This window comes from Mytilus trossulus, chromosome 4, assembly GCF_036588685.1.
Source record: "Mytilus trossulus isolate FHL-02 chromosome 4, PNRI_Mtr1.1.1.hap1, whole genome shotgun sequence".
NCBI classification, from domain to species: Eukaryota; Metazoa; Mollusca; class Bivalvia; order Mytilida; family Mytilidae; genus Mytilus; species Mytilus trossulus.
The window spans coordinates 3,520,366-3,538,793 of NC_086376.1; the positions used below are offsets into that span (position 1 = coordinate 3,520,366).

Below are 18,428 nucleotides of genomic sequence, written 5' to 3' on the forward strand. Positions count from 1 at the left end.
TGTCTGTCTATTCGAAATAACATAAAAAGAAATGTGGTGGACACTGTTAAATAACCAGCTACAGGCTTAACTTAACAACTCTTTAGGTTATTTCAGACAGAAAAACAATATACAGTCATTCCTTAAATGTATAGTAAATATAAGCTCTGCTAATCCTTTATTATTTTTTACTACGCAATCTAGACTTTATATTTTGACCGGAAATTTACTTTATAATACTCATATTAGAACCAATTTGGTGACGTTACTGGACGGACTGTGACTAACATTTAGAATACACAGAGATGGCATGTACATGTAAATGTCATCCCGGCAAAAGTTTGACGACATTCTAACACATTAGGTATACAGACATTTATTGAAATAGAAAACTCTCTAAATTAAGTTTTTCTCACATTAATACTCATTTATCAGAATTATAGACTTAAAGAAATCACTGTGTAAACTCTAAGTTTTCTTTACTATACATTTTATACCCCCTCTCCTGTTTCAATTTTTCAAAGAATTTGAAAACAAGACTTTTATTATTGCCAGCTCACCCTATTTGCATATTTTCTGATAAAAGATGCCTAGAACCTGTTAAAAACCGTTTTGATAGCATATTGAAAGCATATCAGAATATTATAAATGTAATGTTTAGCAGTCAATCATTACAACATTCAAGATTATATAAAGTATCCAATCCAGCCTCGGTCTCCAGTCCACATCTTACTGTATGCCTATTTGTCAATTAAAGAACACATTTTCTGCCTCAAATGGTCAATTTGGAATTCTTGTCACAACAGTATCATCTGTAACCATATATCTGACACAATTTAACTACTATATACTAGAAGTTTTAAAACAAAGCCATATTTGCAATAGTTGTTGTATGCAGATACCAATCTGAGATATACATTCACTTAAAATGTTGTAGAGATGACTGCTAACATCTGATTTTTGCATAACTACCAAGCATAGTTATTGTTTTCTATATCAAGAACTTTAGAATCATAAAATTATAGAATTTACAAGTTTAATTATTTGTTTTTTGACCCAGGGGGTAGGCAATTTATAACTTATACAGTTATCATAATAAACACCCCTCGAATTCCGTACCTTTAGACAAGTCTTCGTTTTTACCTTCATCTCTATTTGCTAGAAAAAGTAAACAATCGTCAAAACAAGATACATAATAACACAATCAATTGTAGTGCATAGAAAAAATACGTTTTACGTACATTATCGATTGAAACAAATAGAAACATTATAGAGAATTTTAATTCAAACAGTAGTATTCAAAATGCAGACTTTGCAAGTGGCATTAAGTATATTTGTAGATGTGGTGTAAAGAACACGCATCATTACCAACAATAGACAATGTTCTTCATCGGATGTTGTATATGATATAATTGAATGCTGTTTTCACGAGCGCTTCGTTGAAGGTCACTCTCCTTGATTAATTAGATGCTAAAAATTCTATGTCCGTGGGTGCTATCATACGAGATGGGGTCTTTCAAATGAAAAAAAGATTAACAAATATTAAAAAAACTAAACCTGAATTATTATTTTTAAAAAGGTGAACAAATAATAGGGTTTATATCAAGCATTATACATTTTTTGGTACACAAGTGGACCACGCGGAATAGAGCTGTCATAGCTCTGACTTGGTACATGCGTTTCCCGAAAAAAAATGAGAGTTCATATCAAACTATATCAAAATCGCACTGTTATTAAACATATAGGTGTAAACAGGTTGACAAATAAAATCCAACTTGAATATAGCAAATAAGACAGTGATTCATGACATAACTAGACGTAGTATAAAATGAAAGATAAATCATCAGAGTTATAATTGGTTAAGCAATTGTTTGGAATTCTCAAGCAAACTGTTTTGAATGACTGAGCGAGAAACTATACACATGGAAAAAGTATTGCAACACATTGATTTTTTAAAAACTTTAAAAATTAGTTTCTTTTTTTGGATGGAATATGATAAAATATTTGTAAAATAATATTGAAACGTAGTTAATGATAACATTGGCATGAAAACGATAAAAAAAATTATGAAAAAAATGTTTTATCTAACTAGAATATCACATCATGGTAGATCGTTTTACGCCAAAGAATTAGTACTTTGTGCGCAGCCTCCATTCAAACGGATAACCACATCTTAACGTCTTCTGATTCCTGCCATAAGTCGACTTATTTGTTCTTCTTTAGTTACAGAAAACCATCATTATTTTGCCTGAATGAAGTGGCTTTTTAAAATTAATTTCAATTTCTTTATTTTTTTAAGCTTTACAATTTTTCTTGAACTTTGAATTTTTTACATTTTTTTAATTTTTTTTTAAATTAAGATAAAAACAATAGGTACATTTAGTTTAGGTGAGAACAGGTTTTAAGGAGTACTTCATGGGTAATTGCATCCTTAAGGTTGTCTGAAGAAGTTTTGTTTGAAATTTCAGGTGGTAATTTATTCCGGTTGAATGTTTGGCTGAAGAATGAGAATTTAAAAGTGTCTTTATTGCATTGGAGCTGTCTGAATGTTAATTGATGAGTAGAACTTGTTTTGGACTGGCTCTTTATGAGAATATGTTGAGATGGTATTGCAATTTCGTTATTTATTACTTTGTGGAACATTTGTAATCTGGTTTTCAGCCTTTGTTCTTGTAACGTTTGCCATTTCAGATGTTGAAGCATATCAGAGACACTGCTGGTGTTGTGAAATTTGTTGCAAGTATATCGTGCAGCTCTTCTTTGCACTTGTTCCAGTCTGTATATAATTTCTGATGTGTGTGGGTCCCATAATGTACAGCAGTATTCAAGTTTTGGTCTTACTTTTGTTTGATATGCTCTTTAATTCACTAATTTTGAACTTGGTGTTGCAATACTTTTTTCCATATTTCCGTTTGTAAAGTTATATGAGTTTTTGCAGTGATTTAGTTTCTGAAAAGGACATTGCGGTTGAGAGGACTCAAGCAAACTTATCATTTGAACCATTGCAAGGTTCATAGTAGAAGTTTTTATTTCCTCGGGGGATATTGCTATTATAGACGCCGCCATATATTTGATAGCATCTGATCAAGACAACATTCGTTCTGATATTTGTATTTCTTTCATGTGCTTGTTTCTGAGCTAATAATGAAGTGGAAGATAAAATATACACATATATTGATTCGACTTGATAGTTATATAAAAATGCTTCAAGTTGCGCTAATAAAAACCAGAATGTCTAAAATAAAGAACTAACTTTCTGAATATGTCAAGAGAATAGAACATAACTGCCTTGCATTATCAATGACATCACTTCTGCGTATCACACAAAGATGATTCAAATGATTATTGCATGTGCACCAAACCTTTCGACAACGAGTTGATGACACACCCTGAAATGTATGTACAAAAAAAAATATAACTGAATCGCATAGTGACTCAAACAGAAAAAAATATTCAAAAGACTACTATTACATGTATTATACGAGGATCAAATTTGCTATCTTATGTTGAGTACTTCGGTCTTTTTCTAAACAGACAGATTATTTTTAATTTACTTAATGAGGAAACCTATTTTGTGTGTCTGGTCACCTTCTTGTCCGTAAAGCTTTTTAAATTCTTATTCCTTCTGTCATTAAGATCGGTTTGGATTTATGCATACTTCTTCCACCTTCTATACATTGCGCATGTACAGAGTATTTTGATTTTTTTTGAAGCACCTTAAATTTTAAAAAGTAAAATCACAAAAATACTGCACTTCTAGGTTAAATTTAAAACGGAATGTACCTACGCAAATGGCAAAATAAAGAGCTCAAACAAATCAAAAGAATGGATATTAACTGTCATATGCCTGACTGTGTTCAGACATGTTCTTAAAAATAGTTGTATAGCTAGCAAACCTCTCACTTGTATGACAGCCGCATCAAATTTTATTATATTGACAACTGTGTGTGAACCAAAACAATGTTTTGACTAGTTTGTCAAATTCTGGTATATTTTTCTTCTTCAGTAATACATACAATATATAAGTATTCGTTACAATCTAATATGTTGTTACATTCACGAGCGAATCGAACAAGTTAACTGAGATATATAAACACAAAGATATCGACTGCAAAACTTTAGCCAGACTATAATTTTCCTCGGAGTTCATTATTTTTGTAACGTTAGTATTTTCGTAGTGTTGTGAATAATGACATAAGCGGGCGAAGATTTCTCTTCTTGAAAATTAAACAAGACTCAGCAGGACATGGTTACTGCAATCTTCTTACTTCGGTCAATTTTCATCTAACTGGTAGTTAACAAATTATTGTTTATTTGTCTCTCTATTGGCTCTTGCCAACTTTTGGGATATTTGGATTGTGTAAAATTATTGCTTCGCAAAAAATGCATGTTGCAAGACTTTTGCAATCTCATCCTTTATAACGTTTTTTCATTTGTTTGGAAAAACAATATATTCACACCTATTCAACAAATAAAAAGATATTTGCGTATGTGTGCACTATACAATGATTACATTAGTAATTGTGCGGTCATCTTAATTACATCTACATTATAACCAAAATATGGAAATAACAGTTGTAATTATAATAATAATCATTGGTTCATAAAAAAAGTATAAGATGATGAAATATATCCATTTAATCAGCTACGAATGTTTATAAGCAAACAGTACTCACAAAATGGATAGCATGTATCTTTGTACAGTCGATACCGTCGCAGTTCTTGCACTGAAGGGTCTAAAATGACAGACAACAATCTAAAAATTCAATTTAATCATTCGCAATTTATTTATTAATGTTTGCTAAATGCCTATGGTGCATCTTTCACAAATAAAGGAGACTGACAAACGCCTAACACCAAACTTGTATTTTTTATGTGGTCCAGAAAATGTTTAACAAAAATTACAAGTTCCTCGTACATCTCGGCGCACATGTATTTAAACATAACTAAATTCAGGTTGTTCATATATGTTATATCATCGTTGTTACGATATGATCGTGCATGTTCACAATATACGAAAAACATATACTTGAATATGCTCCTTACAAAGAAACTGCCCCAACAGAGTTATGAGGAGGACACATGTCATTCCGTACATTATACATTTTATGGACACCTTCAGGAATTGGCCGATCTATACGATGTGACTGTGTATTCTAACACTTGACACTTTTAACACGTCTGGCGTACTAAATTATAATCCTGGTACATTTGATAACTATTAACACATCTTAGATTGTAGTCAAACCTCGTGGTTGTTTGTCTGCAAAGTGCCAAACGTAATATTATAGCGTATATAGCGTATGACTGTTGTACGGACTGTGAATTGACTTGGCAAATACGACATTTCTCAGTATTTTTATATATCCAACATTCATGTATTTATTGATGATATATCTATTGTGATTTCGGCTGGATATTGTATTACATGTTTTATTTGTCAGTATATTTGAATTAGATTTCATTTTTCCTGGATAAAGTATTGTGTTAATCCTAATAATTATAACGTCATCAAATCATTTATTTTCAAATTTAGCCTTTCAATACCGTCATAATCATGATAATTTTTTAGGGTTACCCTTTTTTAGACTTGTAATGTGAAATTAATTGTATGAGTTTCAAAATTATATATTCGTTACAAACAAACATCACTGTTACAGAACTCATTTGCTGACTGCCGTCAATGGAAGCTGTTCGTTGTTATCCTACAATTTACATGGTGTAACGACTATTATATAATATCTATGTGTGCGTTTCTCTGTGCTGAGTGATCCTGAGTTTGTTTTTACTGTATTTCTATTACGTAGTGTTGTCATTTTAGCGACTTTTTGTACCGTCATATAAACGAGAGGTTTAAAACATAAGCCGTAATAATTGGTTCTATCAAATTTTAAAAAAAACATATTATAAAATGTTCGGTACCGAGTCAGGAATATGGCAGTTGTTATCAAATTATTAAGTTCGTTTCTATATATATATTGGCGTTTTTTTTTTGGTTTCACTTCAGGGTTTCTTTTGTTCCGTTGTTGTTTTATACTAATAGTTGATGGGGTTTTCCTCGGTTTTAGTATATTACCAGATTTGTGTTTTTATTTCAGAAATTAGTAATGAAATATAGAAAAATATTTATTCCTTGGCTATTAAATGTATTATAGATAGCAAACAACAAGTTTTCCAATATAATATCTTACGCAGAATACACTCATATTTATGTTCTTGAAAAAGATAATTTTTCTGAATCTAATAATAAAATTGAGAATGGAAATGCGGAATGTGTCAAAGAGACAACAACCCGACCATAGAAAAAACAATAGCAGAAGGTCACCAACAGGTCTTCAATGTAGCTAGAAATTCCCGCATCTGGAAGCGTCCTTCAGAATACTCCAGTTGTAAAAATATAAATACTATAGAGAGCACATACTTTTAGAATGCATAGAAATTAAACATTTAAGATCGCAGTAATGTCGTGGTACGGGTGTGGTTATGTCTTTATGATAAGTGTGGACCAACTTCGAACATATTTAAACAAACCGTGGTGCGGTTGTGTCGAAATGAGTAGTTAGATTGCAATTATGTCGATGTAAAAACGCAAAGGTCACTGTACCACCTCAATACGACCATCAAGTTCTCTTCACTACATAAACGATTCAATCTTTTACGACTATTATATGTTTATACCACGCTGTGCAGGACCAAAGTATGATTCTAGCAAGTTCATGTCGTCTTCTTCACGCTGTTCTTATAACATATGTACGTTCTTACTTCGACCATGTTTACGTCCTCAGTACGACAATTTAGAGATCTAGTCATTCTTATTGTTATTGACAAATGAAATATGTAAAACCTCTCCAGGTATTTTTATACATTTTTATTGAGAGAGGAAATATAATAAGAAATGTTAAGACGGCGTAGGTCCTGTTTGGTTCGTCCTTGGTCATTAACCGAAAGAAGAGGATGAACCTTCCTTCTTTCATTTTTTTGAATGGCCATGACTGTGTTGTTTCCGAGAAATGTACGTATTTATTAGAATTAGAAGGAATGAAGCAGTATTTAAATAGAACACGATGTTTACGTTATTGCTGAAAACCGTAGACAGATCGTGGTATGAGCGTAGTAAGATCGTAGTTTGTACGTAGTAAGCGACAGTCGAAGCGTGGTAAGATCGAATAAATCGTAGTATGGTCGTAGTAAGAACGTAATGAGAGTAGTAAGATCGTCAGAATCATAGTGAGATTGAAAAATCAGCGAGATGATAATGTGGTATATGTAGCGGGAACATCACAGTTAGTCTAAAGAGGATCGGACTCAGAAGCATCGTGAAAATATTTTCTTGCCGCTCATACCGCTACCTCACCACGATCTGAATTTATTTTAGATAACGATGAGCGTGATGCAATCGTGGTCTAGTGTGACGGGGGCTTAAATTTTCGAAGACTTATGGAAATGTTATAATATTAAATCGTTCTATACATGAGAGATTTATCGACAGATTTGGGGGGGGGGGATTTTAGAATGTACTTAATTTATTTTGAATATGATTGCATATTCGATGAACTCAACACAATTCTAAGATGTATCATATACTGTGTATTCACACCGTAGAGTTGTAAATTTGTACTAATTCGTAGTTGCATTATAACAATTGCAACAATGTCATATGGTGTGTATATATGTGTGTATCACAGAAGTTTAAACACCAAAAATATATAAAAAAAAAAAAAAAAAGATTCATCTAACCATACCTCGCTATAAAGAGTGTTCATATTATTGCGATCGAATTTTATCCCATGTTGAATTAATGACGATACATAATCATCTCGATCAGCAATAATTGCATGAAGAAGAAGCACTTGCAAATCCTATAAAATACAAAAAAGTTATTCAATCTAGGTTTATAGCACAATGTGATCAATTGTTAAATACAAGTTTAAGCGACTTAAATTGAATACCTGGTTTGATTCAAGAAGATACTTGTATCTACGTTTGTCATTTTTTATATGAAGCAAAGTAGGACAAACTATTTCAATTTGTCTTTTAGTTTTGAAAAATGGATCTTAAATGTGTTAAAAAGTAAAATCACAAAAATACTGAACTTCGAGGAAAATCAATTCGGAAAGTCCATAATCTCTTGGCAAAATCAAAAAACAAAACGCATCAAAAAAGAATGGACAAGAACTGTCATATTCCTGACTTGGTACAGGCATTTTAAATGTTAAATAATGTAATGGACAAGAACTGTCATATTCCTGACTTGGTACAGGCATTTTAAATGTTAAATAATGTTTGCTAGATTGACAGAGTCTAATATTTAATGAACTATAAAATATCTTTGGACTTCATTTAGTAACCACATCTCATTTAAGCCATCTTCAAAATAGGTAGTTTCACAAAAACCTAAAAGCCCGGCTGTAATTGTTGTTCAGAATTAAAGAGCCTTCGAAGAGCAAATGAAAGATCCAGCAATATAACGTTGGTTGTTATTTAGGTATTCAATACAGTGGAGAATGATCCTGTTCTTTATCTTTGTTTAAAATTCTCAAGATCATAGAACAAGTATATGATATGTTTCTTGGTTGTATTAAGAGGGGGACATGTTGAATTTGCAAGTGATTTTTTCTATACCTAATTCATTTACTAATCAGGCCATGTAATGTGGAATAAAAACAAAAACGATGTTTTTACTTTTTTATCTACGTGGACAACATATTTGTCATGAAGGTTGGACAGGGGTTTTGCAAGATTTTGGTCTTAAAAGATTGTGTATAACGTGTTTTCTGAATCAACTGTTTCAACAGCCATAAGGAAAGAAAATTTAGGTCTGCTTTACTGAGTGGCTAGCACAATTCCAAGCTTAATTCAAAGGGCCAGCCAGGACAGTTAAAAATCTAAAAATCTAGATAATAAAAAAGAAATTAAACAATATTTTTTGTAAACTGTATTTACAAGAAAGAAATAATATGTGTTTAACTCATATATTTTTGGATCATTTTTATAAAATGAATGGATTTGTCATGTTTGCATTGTTTTACAGTTAAATGACCATGTACACTAGATGGAAACTTTCAAACATTCTGTCATATCTTTTAAGTTATGTACGAACTTGATTGGTCTAAGTCTTAAAGGCGTTTTTGCGGTAGTTTATGTTTTATATACATAAATAGATAAAAGCATCTTAGATATTTTTACAGATGTTATTGTCAAAGTTGAGTATCAACTACTCCCTCTTTAGTAATAAAAATAATGAACGTGCTGCAAAATATTTTTTTTATCTATCGATTTTTGATGCCATGACAAAATGATTTATAGCTATGAACTCATACGATTGTACTGACACCATAAACACAATTCCACATTATTATGAATATTAAGGAACGTCAAGATGGAAATGTCCACCTTAGATAATGCATAAAAATGGGATAACATTGATACCGAAAGCAGATGATTTGAAATAAATCCTTATTAGTTGCAATGTTTGAACCAAAAATTCTGAATGAAAGAACTAGAATTGAATGTTTTGTACTATTTCATTCATTATAGGATTAAACACATTTTTTCTAGAGGTTATTGGTGTGTAAACCGGGGCGATTAACTTACAAACTGAATAAAAGTCAAAGGACTTTTATGTTGAGTTTATAAGTAAGAGCCCCGGTTTACACATCAATAACCTCTAGAAGAAATGTGTTTAATCCTTATAATTCTTCAGCCAAACATTTGTTTTTTTTGTTGATGGCTACTAAATATATTTACCATCAAAAGCACAATGGCAAGTCGTAACAAAGGAGTACGCCGCCATCTTGACTTTCTAAAAACCATAAATGTCCGATAAATACAACGGAATCTTAAATGAAATAGCACATACCTCAAAAATTTCTTTTTAATTAAAATGTTATCCGAATTTGAGACGTAAACGTAACGAAATAATCTTTCCCTTGAAATATTCTAATTCGCCAAATCTTTCATGAAATTTCGCGGAATTTTATCAATTTTATTTTATATATTTTCGAACTTTTAGTGCATTATTTTTTTATTTTTTTTGGTCATATATGCACTAGGATAGTCACAACTGTTATGCAATCGTTTTTAAATCTCAATTTGCTGAAAATCCCGGGATCGGTGCAAGCTTGTGTTATCGCGCATGAATAGATTACAAAATTAGTTTCGGAAACATGGTTTATCGAATTGTAATCTTAGAGAAAAATTCTAATTGACCAATCAAATTCAAGTATTTATAGATATGCAAATCATATAAAAATTATTTACTAATGACCTGTTTGTATTGTATTGAATAAACGCTTGGTCATTACTCCTGCTGTTGAAATAATGATTATGGGGTATCATTTATTTTTAAAATATTTTATTAATAATTTTTTATCTAACCTCTGTTGTGTCTTTCAAATGTCCGCTCTCTTTAATATATTGGTAAACTATGTAAAAGTATAGCGCTAATGATCCAGGTGTAAGAATAACCGGATACAATTCCTTTAAGCTTCCAAGGTTTTCTGCACCTATAAATCAAATTGGACAATTTTATTGCTTTCTATCAAATCAACGTCACGTTTTAATGACGAGTGAAATAAAACTGTTAGATTTAACCATATGATAATTTTTTGTTAAGAATAATTGATATTTCGTTACATTTTACAAACAATACAATCCATATAACTTCGGATATTTTTCTGACATTACAATACTTAGAAATCGTTCGAAATGCTAAAACATATGTGCATTGATTTTGTTTATCAGTTTTAGAAATTAAATAAAGTTCTAGTCATAGATGTACTTATATCAGATTATAACATGGCATTTTTCATATCGCATGTAGTATCAGTCCTAGGTTCAATATCAGCCCAAGAGCTGCATGGATCGAGGGTTGATATTGACCGAGGGCTGATAAAAGAGGGACGAAAGATACCAAAGGGACAGTCAAACTCATAAATCTAAAACAAACTGACAACGCCATGGCTAAAAATGTAATATATGTGATATGAAAATTGACATGTTATGATCTTGTTATCATATGCTTCAACAATTGAGAAAAAAACCAGATTGATATATAATTGATCCTTTTACGTGGTTCCCAAATAGAATTTCAAAGAGAGAAAAGTTCACGGACGTCGGTCCCTAATTTTAGTACATTCGATATGAAATCTTTTTACCATATGCCTCAATAGAGAAGAAAAAGATTTTAAGATGGACGAATCGACAAAAAAAATCATCAATTAACATAATTAACACTGTTTGGAAAAGTCAACTTTTAAAAGTAGCTTTCTAAATTATGTTTGAAACTTTTAAAAAAATCTATTTATCTAATAATTTGTTTGTTGTTTTTTAACCATTATTTTACACAATATACTTTTCAGTATCCAAATAATTGTTTTGTACACTACTTTATACTTTGAATTACAAAATACGTTGAACCACAAACGTCAAAATTATTCAATTAAGAAATACAATTAACTTTTAGTGGATTCTTTTGAATTCTATATAACTTTTGGACTATTTTAAATCTCGGTCTATTTCTGAAATTTATGCTTACATACTTTTAATTTTTTAACCCTGTATGCTAACATTGCGAAATGTGAAATTTTAAAATTGTTTGTATTTACATTGAACGAAAAATATATGTGACATATGCAATTTTCTGACGTTAGACACGTGTAGATAGATGTTTTTGTGTTCTGTTAAATTGTTCCTTTTAAAATTGTTACACGATGATGACTGCTGTATCCATATTGTGACTATTTTATTTAGTGTGTCTGTTTAGTTGATATTGAGTTACGGGTTGATTTCTTGAAGTTATTTTCATACCAAAAAAATAAATGAAAGAAGACCAGATTCATCTTTATCGGTTAAAAAAACCCTGAAGCATATCTAATCTTAAAACAGTTGTTTTTTCACTCGTTTTTTTGATTAATAACGCATGAGTTTATTACTTATTTTGGACTTTCCCATTTTGAATTTATCATGTAGTTCGGTATTTTTGTTACCATGTTTTGCTATACTGACTATCTTCATACTGTTAAAACTAATTATTCAAAACCGGGATATTCATCAATGATCGCTGTCTCAATTATGATGTTCCATATTTATACCGGAAATAATGTCATTTAATTGAATAAAATGTTTTAGGTTTATAAAATGAACTTAGTTTTTTTGCGTAAACCCCTGAGGGTTTACGCAGTATATATTGGACGAGTGATGTAGTCTTTCGGAACACCGGATGTTATTCGGAACACTTCTGTTCTTTCTATGACCACCTTTCAAATACATGCGCAATAGCTATGACCACTTTTCAAATGCATGCGCAAAAGCTTACTAATCTGTTGAATATGCATTAGCATCTTAAGTTGCTATAGAGATATTTTACGTATGTTCTGAAATTTATATAATACTTTCTTGCACACGATTACAAGCTGCTAATATTAACCTACATGCGTAGTATTTTAATTAGTCAAACGATGTAACCAGCTGTGCTAGATATGAGATAAGATTTTATGTAAACAATGCGCTTTATATTCTGAACGAGAATAATTAAAAATAAAATCTTTAGAAAGAGCTTTAGTAGCATTTTATTTTAGATTTTACGTTAAGTGAAGATGTACATGTTTTTTATACTGAAATTAAAGGGAAGTCTTTCTTGCATATGATTAAATTACATTTTTTTTTTAAATGTTGCAACTTTAATAAAAAAAAAATGGTTATCAAAAATAAAATTAAATAGATATTGAATATGAAAAAATAAAATATTTTGAACGAGAACAATTAAAAATAAAATCTTTAAAAAAATTATTAGCACTTTTTGAAATTTTACGTCTAGGATAGACGAAGGACATGGGAATCGTAAATAAGTGCCTCAAAAAGGTGTAAAAACGAGGATTCGTTTATTGAAAATAACGTTGAAATTAATTATGAAAGTTATGTCCGTATTTATTTTCATTAATATTGCAAATTTAAAGTTATTTTCTTTGTTTAAATATTGCAACATTCTTTACTTTTTTTTAAAAACCAGGAGGTCACATAATAACCTCTGAATCCTTTTCGTCATTAAAATGCGACTGATAAGTATAGATATTCAATATGAAAAGGGGGGAAATAACCGTGACTGAAATCTAAATCTAAAATTTGTTTAAAAAAAAAACACATTTGACCATGCAGATGTAAGAAATGATACTTCAAGCAATGAAACTACGAATTAAATGTGCCACTTTCATTACGACTGATAACCTAAAAATGAATTATGCATGCATTTTTAGCAGACTAAACCAGGTCGGCGATAAGATGTCGAATATAAAAAAGATATGCCACGGTTTGGTGTCAATGAGACAACTATCTACAAGAAACCAAAATAACACAGGAGTACAAACTATGTGTCTCCGTACGGCCTTCAACAACAGACAAAGCACGTACCGCATAGTTGGCTATAAAAGGCCCCGAAAAGACAATGTAAAATAATCAGTCAAAAAAGAAAATTAACCAAGTCCGTATCATCGTATGCGTAACTTAGTTGCTCACCAGAGGAACGCTACGCAAGCATTTAAACCCGCGTTCCATAAGTTTGAAGTACGTCGAAAAGCAAAGGTATGCGCTTGGTGAACGCTTTTCCTGCAGGAAAATTTTAATGGAACATAAAAAATTTCATTCAGCTCAAGCGTTTGTCAAGCGTATACCTGTAAACTGCACGTAAATATTATACACTCTGCACGAGCGTTGAAAACGCTACAGATAAGTTTTAGACACGTTAAGGGCACATTGCATACAAAAATACTCGTCGCCTTAAAGCTTTCATTTAGGAGAAGTCCGATACGGGTGAAACTTCATCAAACCTACAGAAGATATTACACCCTCTCCAACCATGCAACATGGGACAAGACATAGAAGTACAGGAACTACTCCCATTAGTTTCAGCTGTACAAGATCTACAAAAATATCCCGTCTGCCTCAAAGGTGCATAGGATCGACCATGGTCCAGCACTAATGATACAAGTATCAACCAGAGTTACAATGACGTGGTAGTAAGTCTTGAAAGGCCACCGAGCGGCCTCCAAAAATGAAAAAAACTCTATTTAGTCGGCTGTCAGTTTCTAATTCTTATGCACAACAAAAGTAATATAAAACAATACATCTTTATTAAACAATTATCTAATATATATATAATATAATGCCAAACAAGCATTTGGGTTTACGATTGCATTTCTTTTTTTAAAGAAAGCAACTTGTTTTATCCTTTAGCTATATCAAATTGATTACAAAGTTACGTTTATGTTGAAATGAACGCAGTACGTACCAGTGTTTTCAACAACATTCAATGTAGTAGATTTCTTTGTTGGCTGTTCTTTCCCTTGGGATGTATCATTTGTAACGTTTGCATTTGGATCCTCTTATGTAATATACAAATACAAATAATTGAAAATTAAATTGCTTTCTTTATATGTATTGTCACATTTACTTAGTATGTTTCATTGGTTTGATCACACAATGTCGTCAATATAACGGAACCATAAACAACCGATATACATGTGGGAGATTTAGTTATAAGACCGGGTTTAATCCATATTATTCAGAAAATGCGTATTCCGAGTAAAAAAAATGACAGTTAATGTTCACTTGTCCGTTGATTGGTAATGTTTTGCTTTTGTCAGTTTTATGAACATACTCTTTGTAAATGTGTCTTGTTGTTCAGTATTTTTGATATATTTTTTGTATCCATATTTTTAAAAACTTTTTTGTTTAAAATCGGAATATTCTTCTGTTTGCTGTCCCAGAGACGTTGTTACCGGATATTGCAACGTTTGATCAATTAAAAAATGTTAAGAATTTAATATAATAAACTTATCACTGTTGTATAAATTTTCTATATTTTTTATCATTTATCTAGTACCTACCAGTTTTGTCAATCGTATTCGATATAGAAGAGTGTTGTTGTTTTTGTTCTTTCTCGTTAGAAGTCTTGTTTTCTTTCGGGTTTGTTACAATTGCATGTGATACAGGTGGGATGTTCTTAATATCTTCGGTGAAATATCAAACATATCATCGCAAATTAAATTCTATAACTACATTTTCTTTATTTTCATTTTTCTAAAGTATAACGTATTTTGTAAAAGTGGAATATTCTTTTAGAGGTGCTGTCTCATTGACATTGGTTAAATAAATACAGCATACATAGTTCAAAATTAGTTGTTTGATATTGAACATAGTTACCATTTACGACCTCGACCAGAGACCTCAAAACGTTTATGAATTTCTCAATTTGTATTTGTCTTAAATTATATTTGATATCCTATGTCATAATTACGGGGCGCCGAATGGGACAATTGTGGTTTTGTACTCAAAATTCAATTTTGTACGGACAAAAGTGACTTTTGTTCAACAAAAATGAGTTCAGTTTAACAAAATTTGTATCATACTACAAATTTAAAATTTTGTCATACAAAATTATCTATCAGCGGACAAAAGTCACTTTTGTCATGACAAAATTCATGTTTGTTACACAGACTTTACTTTTGTTACCTAATTTGAAAATTGGGTGACAAAAGTGAATTTTGTATTCAAATTAGTTAAGTTTGGTTTCTGTGAACAAATTTGCATACAAAATCGACTTTTGTTACACAAAATTGACAAAATTGACTTTTGTCTCAACAAAATTGACAAAATTGACTTTTGTCTCAACAAAATTGACAAAATTGACTTTTGTCTCAACAAAATTGACAAAATTGACTTTTGTTAGACAAAATTGACCAATGTGATCAACAAAATTGACAAAATTGACTTTTGTGAGACAAAATTGACCAATGTGAGACAAAATTGACATTTGTCTCAACAAAATTGACAAAATTGAATTTTGTCTCAACAAAATTGATTTTTGTCTCACGATAGTCAATTTTGTCTCACGAAAGTCAATTTTGTCTCATAAAAGTCAATTTTGTTGTTACAAAATTGAATTTTGTCGTGACAAAAATGAATTTGGCTCAACAAAATTGACTTTTGTCTCAACAAAATTGACAAAATTGACTTTTGTCTCAACAAAATTAACAAAATTGACTTTTGTCTCAACAAAATTAACAAAATTGACTTTTGTCTCAACAAAATTAACAAAATTGACTTTTGTCTCAACAAAATTGACAAAATTGAATTTTGTCTCACAAATGTTAATTTTGTCTCACAAAAGTCAATTTTGTCTCACAAAAGTCAATTTTGTCTCACAAAAGTCAATTTTGTCTCACAAAAGTCAATTTTGTCTCACAAAAGTCAATTTTGTCTCACAAAAGTCAATTTTGTATGCAAATATGTTTATATTTGCATACCTTTTAGACAAAATTGACTTTTGTCATGACAAATATGAATTTTGTCTACAAAAATGAATTTTGTCATGACAAAAATGAATTTTGTCTACACAAATGAATTTTGTAATCACAAAATTGATGTTCTCACAAAACAAGTCTGTAGCACATAGTTTTGTAAGACAAAAATGATTTTGTTATGACAGAATTGAATTTTGTACAAAACCACAAGAGTCCCATTCGGCGCCCCATAATAATTGCCTTCAAATTATGTTAGTCCATGTGCATTGGAAATGTTTTATTAAGATAAACGCTTGATTGACCTACTTCAGTTGTTTATCCGATCACGTTTAGTAATTCTTAATATGACGGAGGGATACTCTTTGTTTTATGTGTAATTAATGTAAAATATTAACAAGAAACTCAAACTTAATACTGATGAACAGGAAAACAATCGTCTCAACAAATTCCTCAAGATATAAAGGATCAAAAACCCTCTTTCCCCAAAAATGTATTGAATTGACCTCAACATCTCTTAGCGTGTGTTAAATGTATAAACAAACTCAGTTTTGGTAATTTACACCAATTTTATTGGAAAAAATGCAAAGGCAACTACACCAAATTCACTTATTTCTGTTGCTTTCAAAAAACGTGATAAGTATCGAAAATCACTAAATAAATAGTTCCATGTTTCTTATTTATGTACAACCTCATTCCCCCTATGAAAAAAAATTGTGGATTAACCATGTTCAAAACCGAATATCTGAAAGCCAAAGATGCATAAGAACAGAAACAGTTGAAGAGCAAAACGTACTATTGCACAAAAACTAATAATCTATTTTTAACCATGCATTTAATAAACATTCCTTTATTAATCAAACAACACATTTATCTATTTTTTTAACACTAATTTGTGTTAATGTGTGAGACATGTTTAATGCTTTTCTGCCTTGACTCGAATTAATAAGCTATTATTCAAGATTTAGAAAGAGGTGAGCGCTCACAAACATGTTTAAAACCGCTTTATTTTTTATGTGTCTGTTCCAAGTCAATACCCGTTAGTTTGGTCGCTGGTTTATTTAATTAGAAAATGCCTGTACCAAGTCAGGAATATGACAGTTATTATCCATTCATTTGATGTGTTTGGACTTTTGATTTTTCGTTCATTGTTTCGTTATGAATTAGGCCGTTAGCTTAGTTTAATTTTTGGGTCGGATCTTTTATAGCCTATTTTTGCTTAAATGCACTTTATTTGAACTGTGGTAGATTTTTGTCTCATTAGCAACCATATCTTATAAACTTATTTTTATATCACTTGTGTGTCATTTTGAACAATAAAACATGTATCAAAAGTTTCAAAATAGTTTGGTAAAGAAGTGCACGCTCTTAAATTAGATTCTAAATACGGAAGATAGCTCTTTGTTTTCTGTAACAAATTAAAGAAAATATTAGAAAATTAATTGTTACAAACCAGATGATTTGGATGAAGCCGACGACATTGTTCTTGATGTTATGTCGTCGTTACTTTTAACCATAATAACTGGTGACAAAGGCCTAACATTTGTCATACTGTCTGTGTCTGCTGAATACAAGATACACAAATTAAAATAAAGTTCGCATCGTTTTGGTATCCTTTGTAGATACTCTTTGTTTTTAAAAGTGCGACGTGTTTTCGGTCATAATGCAACGAATTTCATATATCTAATTATTAGGACGAGTAAAAAAAAGGGGCGAAAGAGATCAGAGGGACATTGAAACTCATAGATGGAAAATAAACTGACAACGTCATGGATAAAAAAGAAAAAAACCAAACAGACACTTTGAATGGTTTTACACCAGTAATTTTGGGGCCCTTTATAGCTTGTTGTTCGGTGTGAGCCAAGGCTCCGTGTTGAAGGCCGTACTTTAACCAATAATGGTTTACTTTTTAATTGTTATTTGGATGGAGAGTTGTCTCATTGGCACTCACACCACATCTTCCTATATCTACATAAAAGTACACACGACACAACATAGACCACTAAAAACTAAGCAAAACGAACCTCATCATAACTGGGGGTGATCTCAGGTACTCCGTGAGGGTAAGCAGATCATGCTCCACATTTGACACCCGTCGTGTTGCTAATGTTGTTACAAACCCGGTCAAAAGAATATTTCGGTGGGTCATATTCG

The 18,428-nt window shown here is 31.1% G+C and overlaps 1 protein-coding gene across 1 annotated transcript in view; it reads right to left on the reverse strand.

Annotated features, from left to right (window-relative positions):
* The window catches only part of LOC134714505 (transient receptor potential cation channel subfamily M member-like 2), a 64,579-nt gene that overhangs the window by 18,997 nt on the left and 27,154 nt on the right, over nucleotides 1-18,428 (reverse strand). Inside the window, exons 10-16 of the mRNA XM_063575801.1 lie at nucleotides 17,728-17,838; nucleotides 14,264-14,356; nucleotides 10,357-10,484; nucleotides 7,722-7,838; nucleotides 4,656-4,715; nucleotides 3,233-3,368; nucleotides 1,099-1,137 (exon numbers count right to left, since the gene is read on the reverse strand). Of these exons, the coding sequence (XP_063431871.1) occupies nucleotides 1,099-1,137; nucleotides 3,233-3,368; nucleotides 4,656-4,715; nucleotides 7,722-7,838; nucleotides 10,357-10,484; nucleotides 14,264-14,356; nucleotides 17,728-17,838 (684 nt within the window). The remainder of the gene's footprint in view (nucleotides 1-1,098; nucleotides 1,138-3,232; nucleotides 3,369-4,655; nucleotides 4,716-7,721; nucleotides 7,839-10,356; nucleotides 10,485-14,263; nucleotides 14,357-17,727; nucleotides 17,839-18,428) is intronic.